This window comes from Doryrhamphus excisus, chromosome 2 (genome assembly GCF_030265055.1).
Source record: "Doryrhamphus excisus isolate RoL2022-K1 chromosome 2, RoL_Dexc_1.0, whole genome shotgun sequence".
Classification (NCBI taxonomy): Eukaryota; Metazoa; Chordata; class Actinopteri; order Syngnathiformes; family Syngnathidae; genus Doryrhamphus; species Doryrhamphus excisus.
In genome coordinates, this window is record NC_080467.1 from 16,450,559 (window position 1) to 16,461,361 (window position 10,803).

Here is a 10,803-nt window from a genome sequence, read left to right on the forward strand (position 1 = left end):
TACACTATTTTTCAGACATTCCTCCAAATACAATGCTTCAGTACTATTATCTGATGAATTATCAGCATATATTTATATGATATCATTATGGCAGTCTTTTCATTTTACATGGGGCAAGTTCGAGCAAGTAGTTCTCACCTTAAGGATTCCCCATGGGCAAGTCATTTTTGTTTTTAATGTAGAGCCCTGGAGAGTGATTACTTTTATTGTTTTATGAGTTCTTATCTTGACACATTCTTGCATGGTTAACATGAACATCTGCAGGGTCGCTGTTGGCGCATCCAGGCACCTCCAGGCCCTGGGGGTCTCTGATCAGGGTCACAGGGACATTTCTTCTTCAGCACATTCAAACACTTTCTATTGTCTAAGCAAATGGATATAAGGGTGATAACTGACATTATATTCATTCTATCTACATTTTATTCTAACATCAACGTTGGCAGGAAATGAAGCTCCAACCTTCTTGCTTTTTGCTAATGCATCTTCTGGTTTAGCGAATGTACTTAGTGAAGAGTAGAAGATACTAAAGTGATACTTTCACGCCTGACCTCTGCAGATTGTTGCTGATGTCACTCACTGCTAACTCACGAAAGCTAAACCACCCACGTGTGGTGGTTACGACGCACGCAAGTTGATAGGACAGCATGCTGCTGCTGGCATCTTAGTGATGCTCAGCATTCCTTCATTCTTGTCTGAAGTAATTCCCCTTCCCCATTACAGGTGATGCCGTGAGTCATTTCAAATGCACAGAGAAGTTAATCAAAACCGTGCCGGCCTCTCATTTTTGCTGAGCTTGTTCTTTGTTACCCTGCGTATGTCTGCAGTTTGTGTCCCGTTGTCTCATTTGTTCGCCAATCGAGACAGAGGAAGTTTTAATTTCACTTGATGCTGATTTTCTGATTTTTGTTTAGGTTTAACTTCGAGGATGAGACACCGACAACTAATTTCGATACTTTCCCAGCAGCCATCCTCACCGTGTTCCAGGTATGTATGTACAAGTAAAAGTGATGTTCTGTTCAGTCGTGTCATTGAAACGGTCTTGACCCACTCAGATTTTAACCGGTGAGGACTGGAATGCTGTGATGTACCACGGGATCGAGTCTCAAGGGGGTGTGCGTCGTGGGATGTTCTCCTCCGTCTACTTCATTGTCCTCACGCTTTTTGGAAACTGTATCCTTTTTACAGAAAAAAACAGAATAATTATCGGGAAATGGTTTGAGTTTGAGCCTCATTTAGAATAAGTAGTTTTGGGTAGTTAGTTCAAGTTATTCGAGCTAAAGGAATCCAAGCCCCAACCATATGGTCCAAACAACCCCAAACTGACTGGATAGGTCAGGTCAGATTAGAAAAATGATCCCCTTCCATCAGTGTCAATCACAATACACATTAAAATGTTCCAAATTAGGAAATCGGACATTTTGATTTCTGGGAACAATTTTTGGCAACAAAGGGTATGTTAACAAATCAGGACCTCCAAGTCTAAGTTCATGGTTCTTTCCCGGAAAATGCCATCTCCGAATGCCCCAATTGCAGGATCTTAGGTACCTCCGTGTCCATGAGTGAGGCAAGGATGAAACGTGAAAAAAAACGTTCTAAAACTAGTATGCAGACTCTGTATCGGTCCTTTGTGGTAAAGAGGGAACTGATCAGGAGCTTTGGGAAGTGACCAAAAGGACAAGATAAGTGGCCAAGTTTAAATTTTCTCCATAGGGTGGTTGGGCTCTCCCTTAGAGATTAAGTGAGAAGCATTGTTGCTGAGTAGAACTGCTGCTCCTCTACAATGAGAGGAGCCAGATGGCTCGGGCATCTGGTTAGGATGCTTCCCGGATGTCACTCACCCTGGGGAGGTGTTCAAGGCAGGTTCAGGACACATCCGACCGGTAAGACGCCTCGGGAAAGACCCAGGACACGTTGGAGAAATATGTCTCTCATCCAGTCTGAGAACGCCAAGGGATCCACTGGCAGGATCTGGATGAAATAGATGGGGAGAGGGAAACTAACTGGGCTTCCTTGCTTCGTCTCGACCTTGGATAAGAGAATGAAGATGGATGGAAGGATGGGATTTAGACTAGTTTGAGGGATGTTGATCTAATGAGTCCGAATGAAAATCACAGACATGTGACAGATGGGCAATGATATTTTGCAAGCCAATTTAGCCTACACTATATGATGTGTGCGGAGCCTTGGAGGGTCACCAAGCAACACCAAGTTTTCTCTTGATTTCAGTAGTGTTGTTCACTTTCTTTAGCAAATACAGGCAACTATCTTGGGCTTCAATTTAGGTTGTTAGGTTGTTTAGGTCAGTGTTTTTCAACCTTTTTTGAGCCACGGCACGTTTTTTACGTTGGAAAAATTTTGTGGCACACCAATAACCAACATTATTTGCTTCTTTAATTTTTTTCCTGATTACGGACTCGCCACAGCAGATCCTTTTTATCCGCATACTAATTTAACCAACAATGTTACAAAATGTCACCACTACCTCCCACGTGCATCACTAAGTCTATTAGAGGAACGAGGCAATCAGCTAGTGTTGCCACACGGACCAATATTACATTGCTCTGCCAGTCTTTACACCAATGACACGCGACAATGACATAATATTTCCAGAAAATTATTAATACATGTTAATTAAAAAAAGTGATATTGAATAATTCCTCACGGCACACCTGACGATTTCTCACGGCACACTTGTGTGCCGCGGCACAGTTGTTGAAAATCACTGGTTTAGGTTGATTCAAGGAATAACTCATGGCAAAACAAGAAGGTGGTATGCATGTTGATCATACCTCTACATCTTGTCTTGTCCCCAATATCAATCAAATTGTCATCACTATCAGAGCAAACCCAGGAGCAATATTATTTAAAAAAAAAAAAACTTGGAAAAACTATGGAAAGCAGGAAGTGAACAAATGTAACAGTTACTGATTGTAAAAGTACCAGATGGAGGGGTAGGATTTAATAAGCTTTGCTTCTTCCTACTCCTTTTGGACATGTGGAACTGTGAACTGATTATGGGATGCACTCAATTGTAATCTGATGCATGTTCAAATGAAATAAAACCATTACCATTACCAATATAGAACACAAGGGAATATGCCGTGACCGTGATTGGCGGATATGAAGGAAAAGTCCTGTCACTGCTGTGGAGACTGACAGTGTTGGAACTACTGAGCACTGCTGTTGGTGTGTAATGGTGGGCAATGGAATTGAAAAAGAGTGTCAGACTCTTACAAGGCTTTACTTCCAACTCTTGTTTTAGGTGTATGAATTTAGCACTGAAATGAAATACCGTCAAAGTACCATCAATTTTCAGTTTGAGTACCGGTTACGTCACTATTCAAGTGCCTTGGTTAACGTCAATTTAAGCCAGTTCCACTGTATTGTATTAGGACACACTATATTCTGTACTGGATTAATAGAGAAAAGCCTTAGTTTAAATGTTTTTTTTTTTTTTAATGGGCATGCCCTGGTAAAGCTTTCCGGTTATCCGATGATGTAGAATGGTGCTGTAGACCAGGGGTCTCAAACTCGCGGCCCGCGGGCCAAATGTAGTCCGCAGGATGCTAGTTTGAGGCCCCCGCCTTAATAGTTTAATATGGATGCCGTATGGTTTCATGAACCCAGAAATAACAGTTTAAAGCTGCGTGCACACCGGACACAATTGACGCGTTTTTGCCCCGCCCATACGCAAGCGAACGAGCCCGCCTGTTTTGCTTTTTCTCTCATCATCTATGACTGAGATCAAAACACTGAAAAAGTGGTTTTTTTTTTTTGAAAACCTGATGCCTCACCCAGACCCTAGCTCCCGTGGCCCCCAAGTAAATTGACTGAGAGCCCTGCTGTAGACCCTCCTCTCCAGAACTGTAATCTGTGACAAATAGTCCTGACTTTATTTTCTCCTGAGTGCTGTTGTTCAGATACCCTTCTGAATGTCTTCTTGGCTATCGCTGTTGATAATCTGGCAAATGCGCAAGAGCTAACTAAGGTAGGTTTTTTTTTTTTTCCAAAATAATGTATTGCAGTTTGCATGCATTGATGGCTTTGTTCGACTTGGCTAAAGGACGAAGAAGAGCAGGAGGAAGCAGCCAATAAGAAGCTGGCTCTGCAGAAAGCTTTGGAGGTGAAAGAAGTCAGTCCCATGTCGGCAGCCAACATCTCAATTGCGGCGTAAGTTTATGCACAGCTTTTCCCTTTTACGCCGTCATTCTCATCCCCCTTTGTGACTGAGTGTGTTGTCACGCTCATCTATTTCATGTGTGAGTTTGTAAGTTTGGGATTTACCTCTCATCGACTGCACACAATGAGAGTGCTCCTGTGGTTTTGTGTGGTTCACTTAACCCCACTGTTCACCTTTTCAAATGACATGCAATTAAGGGAGCACCAGTCATTCGATCATCGAGATTTTTCTGCGTTTAAACTTTGGGAATTCAATTAAAATTGAGTTATGCAATTGTTTTTTTTCACCACCAAAGTCCCGAACCTTATTAAACAGACAAGCTCAAATGAACATCAAATGTAATGAAACCCTGAGCATCATCACCCTGCAACTGAATTATTTTGGCACCTAGTTAAAAGAAAAAATGACCAAATTTCATATAAATAAGAAAAAGTTTGACTGTACAAACAATGAATGAAGACACAAGGCTTTGGTTCTCATTGACTCGGCAAGTAAACAAACAGTTGCTGTCACGTAATAAACTGAAGTCATTTTATATTTCCCATTCATTGTAATTGGCCACGGTCCATGAAGGCCCAATAGTGGGTCTGAGTCCGGATCCGGAACGAGGTCCGCCATTTGGTCTGCCACATTTTATTATCTGTAATAATTTATGAATACGTGACAATACAGGAAAAATGCACACTGTACATGTATCAATGTTTATGTCTTTATGCGTCATTGACTCATTCAATCCCAGCCATTTTTCTAATAACATCCCTTTCAGTATCGACCATTTTGGACGATTTTTATTGATTTTTCAAGGCACGCTGAATATAAATATCAAAAGAAAGATTAAGTTTGTTCCAACCGTTTTGTGAAAAGAAAAATTTCAAATGTTCAAAGATAGAAATGTAGCCATATATATTTAGCCAAAAACCTAAGGAAAAATACTATAACATAAATAACACAAACACCCTGGTTGTTTTCCATCAAAGTAACAATTTATTTACAAATATAACACCGCAAACTATTTACACATTTCACAATTGGAAGTGTGTCTACATGTTTGCGCGTGCTTGCACCCGTGTGCATGCGTTAAATTTTCCCATCAGCGCATAACCTCCTGCATGCTACACGCCACCATGCTTTTCGACTTCCTGCTTGTTTTGGAGAGCTTTATTACATGGGAAAAAGGCATGCCAAGCTCCTTTAAAATGCACTTCTGCTGCCTTGTGGCAGCAGAAGTGCATTTTAAAGACGTTATACATTATATACAACGTATACATATATACTAAAAAAATATGAATGCAACACTTTAGCACTTAAAGATCTAAAACTCATTCTAGATAAACAATATTACCATTTCTGACATGAAATGCTGGAGCTTGCAATGCTGACGGCAGGAATGTCAACCAGATCTGTTGCTCGTGCATTCATTCATTCATTCATTTTCTAGTACTTATCCCCACTATGGTTGCGGGGGTGCTGGAGCCTATCACAGCTGTCTTCGGGTGAGAGGCGGGGTACACCCTGGATTGGTCACCAGCCAATCACAGGGCACATATAGACAAACAACCATTCACACTCACATTCATACCTATGGACAATTTGGAGTCGCCAATTAACCTAGCATGTTTTTGGAATGTGTGAGGAAACCGGAGTACCCGGAGAAAACCCACACGTGCACGGGGAGAACATGCAAACTCCACACAGAGATGGCCGAGGCTGGAATCGTACTCGGCCGCCGTGCATTGTGCACGAGCAGAATGCACATGTGCATTTTATTGATAGCATTTTGAATGCACAGAGATACTGTGATGAGATCCTGAGGCCCATTGTTGTGCCATACATCCATGAACATGAACATGGCCCCATGTTACAAGGATCTATCCACACATCTTTGAAGCTGAAAATGTCCCAGTTCTTACATCTCACCCAATTGAGCATGTTTGGAATGTGCTTGACCAGCGTATACGACAGCGTGTACCAATTCCCACTAATATCCAGCAACTTGCACAGTAATGGAAGAGCAGTGGACCAACATTCCACAGGCCACAATTAACAATCTGATAAACTTTTTGGGAAGAAGATGTGTTGCACTGTATGAGGCAAATGGTGCTCACACCAGATACTGACTGGTTGTGAGTCCCCAGACCCCCAATAAAGCAAAAAAAAAAAAAAAGCACATTTCTGGGTGGCCTTTTATTGTGGACACGCCTGTGCACTAATCATGGTGTCTGATGAGCATCTTGATGTGGCACACCAGTGAGGTGGGATGGATTATCTCAGCAAAGCTGCTCAAACATTTAGACAATGAACAATGTTTGAGTGAAATGGTAATATTGTATATCTGGAATCAATTTTAGATCTTTAAGTCCATCTCTTGAAAAATGGGAGGACAATTTTTATATTTCTGTTGACCATATGTATATACATATGTAGATATATATTGAGGGATTTTTATTAGGAATTCATGTTGTGAGATAATCCAAACCTGCAATAAAAGCCTGTTGTTCTGGCAATCAAGTCTGGTGCTTGTGTGTCTCACCAAACATTGCAGTGACATTACTTACACCTAGTCACCAGTGTGGAGCCATCTTTATGCTGAAGTAGGAACAGTTTTCTTCAATGTCCACATGTTTTTACTAGTCACACAAAACAGCTATGATTAATAGATTTAATAGACAATGACAAATTAAAGCTGAGAAAGTTGAAGTGCGAAGTGCCGAGCGACAACCATACGTAATTAAATAATATAACAATCATAATAATACGCAGTATATACCGTATGTCTTCTCTCCTCAATATTAAATTACTATGACATTGACACAAAATAATAAAGTTCAGCCCAAAGTTGCTCCTTAATCGCCGTCATCCTCACAAAGAATTGGACAAAAACCCGCTGAGCTGACTCCTCTCCCACTTAATCCCCCCCACTCCTTCCACTGTTATTTCTGGTGGGTCTCCAAGTCTTTGGAAGTGAACAATGCGGTGACCCATTAGTGAGCTGGCTCTTCAACTGTTTTTCTTTGACAATAACTTGTTTTGTTTGTGTTCTGTGAATTGTTTCAGAGAAACTCAGGGTTTCATGACAAAACAAAAGAGTAAAAATTCAAATTTGAAGGTTTACGTATTTTTTTTTGTAAAATCATGAATATTCAAAAATAGGTTGATTGGATGATTTTTGGAATGAAACTCCTGACTTGTTTTGAGGTTCAGTTTGTGCCTTTCTAAAAATTGTCTGCTTCTAAATGAGTTTATGGTGTTAGCCAAGTAGTTGCACAGACTTTGTCCGTTTGAGTAAATTAGAAGGGGACAGGTGGACTCTCAGTCCGTCCACCTGCTCCCTTCGCATTTGTGTCTCATTTTTTCTTTTGTTTTTTGTTCTGCATGTACAGTTTTGTAAAGCAAAATCGAGATGCACTCTCTCGCAGGTCGTCCATCAACAGCATTCAGTCACCGTGAGTTATCGCTCTCTGTTACAATATTTCCCCTCCTTGTCTTCTCTCCTCTCTCCTCCGCATTCAGCTTTGAGTTGCTTCCTTCTCTTCTCCTATGGGGCACCCAAAATCTAAATGGTTGTCTGGTTGTCTGGCTGTCTGTCATGTTGTTATTGCTATACATTGCACACAAGCAGAAACATGCAATACAGCTACTTTTAAAAATCAGTAACACATAATAGCTTTGGGTTTGTTTGTAAATAGCTGACGCACAAAAGTAGCACAACCAAGACTCCTTGGGGCATTCTCCAACCGTTGTGTACTTTATTGATGGTCCTCTGTGTTGGTACCTGCTGTGATTAATTATCCGCTCCTTGTGTTCCCTGACTGGTGCATGTTTAATTTCTTTCAGTTTTACCATTGCCTTTGGCAGTGAGCGCTTCAATTTTAGACATTGTTAATTATATTAAACATGTTTTGAAGGCATAATGATCAGTACCAATATGCAACATGCTTAGCACTATAGAAGATGTTTGCATTGCTTGGGTGAAAATTACTACTTTCAAAAAAAAATCATCTGCTTTAGCATGATCAATTATGATTGGAATAGCCAATGATAACAAGGGATGGCTCCATGACACTTTGTCATGTCTCTTGTTATTGTCATAGTCACGCTGGCATAATATAGACATTTATTTTTATAGACAAATATTCTGGAAATGATTCAAGTTATGCAATACCAATAGATCAGGGGTCTCAAACTCAATTTACCTGGGGGCCACTGGAGCTAGGGTCTGGGCAAGGCTGGGCCGCATCAGGTTTTCCAAAAAAAAAACAAAAAACGCATTTATTAAAAACAGAAAAATATACAAACTTTTTCAGTGCTTTGGTTCAGATTTTCTACAATAAAAGCTCTGATAAAACATTCCACTCAGATATCTTAATTTTTATTTTTCTGCACAAAATAAGATGAAAAATAAATAAAAAATCAAGAATAAAGAAAATCAATCAATCAGTAATAAATAAATATAATAATAATAATAAAACGGCAAATAATAAAAACTTAAGAAACCACATATAGGTGGTGGGTAGACAAATTATTTTTTCAGATATAAATTAACAAGGCATTATTAGAGCCCTGTAGACATGACAAAATACGACTATAGTCACATTTATACTTTTTTTATTTACAACATATTGTGCAACTGCAGGGTCTTGAGACACATGCTAACTCGCAAACTAGAGAGCTAGCGACCTAAACGGTAGCCTTCAAGTTATTTCCTTTAAACTTAAATAGCCAAAAACTTACCACTTCCACACGGATAGGGAGGATAACTATTAACAGTTATTTAACCTTTAACACGAACATGAATCAAACGTAATAATTTTTTCTGGGTACGTGATACCATACAGCATCCATATCAAACTAACATTAAACTTTCATATCAAGGCGGTGGCCTCGAACTAGTGTCCTGCGGGCCACATTTGGCCCGCGGGCCGCGTGTTTGAGACCCCTGCAATAGATATATTGCTGTGTATTGGATGGATGGTGTGTCAAAAGACCCATGAAAATGGGTCTGTGGCCCACTTTTGGGTTAAGACCCACTAGTTGAAAGTCAACGATTTCGATAAAGCGGTTAAATAATAATATAACTATGTTTTAACTTTGTTTTTTAGTATCAATTTTGCTTCTTGTTGTCAGCCAGACAAGTCAGCAGCCATCTTCCTCTTCGTTTTCTGGTTGTTTCTTGACTAACTTTGTAATAACTGTTGCCAAAATCCCCATTTGATCGATTTCCATGTACAGGAATAGCGCATGAATGACTTCACGTGTCGTGTAGTTACAAATACCGGTATTACTGTTGGACAGGAGGTGCAACCCAGCATTTTGACCAATACGGATCCTGAGTATTGGATTGGACCATCCCTAAGAATAACTTGAATGAATGACTGCAGCATGGTTTGACCTTGGTTGCAAGGTCAATAGTCTGACTATTACTGAATGTTAGCGTTGCATCTGTCACACTCTTTAGAAAACATACTGTGTTTGTCTCCAACTGTGTGTGTAAACTTTGTGTGCCGTTTTGTATTTTGTATGTCAGCTTGTGTATGTCTTCTGTGTGTCTCTTAGGAGTTATACTCTCTATTCTTCCCCTGCCCGACGAATCTTGAGGTACAGGTGACCAGATGGAACAAATTGAACTAATCCATAAAGTCCCATGAGAATAAATCATATAGACAGAGTATGCAATCATTTTTGGTTCATAGGAAATAACAATAACAATTCTTTTGTAACACCTTTCATTTCATGCCAAAACACATATTGTATAAAAAAAGCACAATTTCACCCATTTGTGTGATTTCCCATATTGTTGCCAGACATGTTGGCATTGTTTTTTCCTGCCTGCCACATCGCGCATGTTTAGTCACACAGAATTATCCGTGTCAACAGAATCTGCATGCCGTGTCTGCAAAGACAAATGGTTAGTTGCAGAAAATGAAAGCAATGTGTTAGGTTAGAGTGCATTCTATTGTTTGTTTTTTCTTTCGGCTTTTTTCCTGATTACAGGGTCGCCACAGCGGGTCTTTTTGATCCACATACTGATATTTGGCTTGCTCTTCCTGACGAATACCGATGATGCTTACTCGTACTTCATCTGCCTGATGGCAGAACACTCGTCATGTGGAATGAGACAATCTTTGGGGGAGATATGTGAGACCAGGGGTCTCAAACACGCGGCCCGCTGGCCAATTGTGGCCCGCAGGACACTAGTTTGAGGCCCCCGCCTTGATATGAAAGTTTAATGTTAGTGCGGCCCGCGCAAGTTTGATATGGATGCTGTATGGTATCATGTACCCAGAAAAAATTATTACGTTTGATTAATGTTCATGTTAAAGGTTAAATAACATTATAACACAATGTTAATAGTTATCCTCCCTATCCGTGTGGAAGTGGTAAGTTTTTGGATATTTAAGTTTAAAGGAAATAACTTAGCCGTTTTAGGTCGCTAGCTCTCTAGTTTGCGAGTTAGCATGTGTCTCAAGACCCTGCAGTTGCGCAATATGTTGTAAATAAAAAGAGTATAAATGTGACTATAGTCGTGTTTTGTCATGTCTACAGGGCTCTAATAATGCTTTGTTCATTTTAATCTGAAAATTATTTGTCTATATGTGGTGTCTTAAGTTTTTATTATTTGCCGT

The 10,803-nt window shown here is 40.1% G+C and overlaps 1 protein-coding gene across 1 annotated transcript in view; it reads left to right on the forward strand.

Moving 5' to 3' along the window:
- cacna1bb (calcium channel, voltage-dependent, N type, alpha 1B subunit, b) overlaps positions 1–10,803 on the forward strand; it is a 177,306-nt gene that overhangs the window by 92,378 nt on the left and 74,125 nt on the right. Inside the window, exons 19-24 of the mRNA XM_058052322.1 lie at positions 912–984; positions 1,053–1,170; positions 3,921–3,988; positions 4,064–4,170; positions 7,561–7,623; positions 9,734–9,775. Coding sequence (XP_057908305.1) covers positions 912–984; positions 1,053–1,170; positions 3,921–3,988; positions 4,064–4,170; positions 7,561–7,623; positions 9,734–9,775 — 471 coding nt within the window. The remainder of the gene's footprint in view (positions 1–911; positions 985–1,052; positions 1,171–3,920; positions 3,989–4,063; positions 4,171–7,560; positions 7,624–9,733; positions 9,776–10,803) is intronic.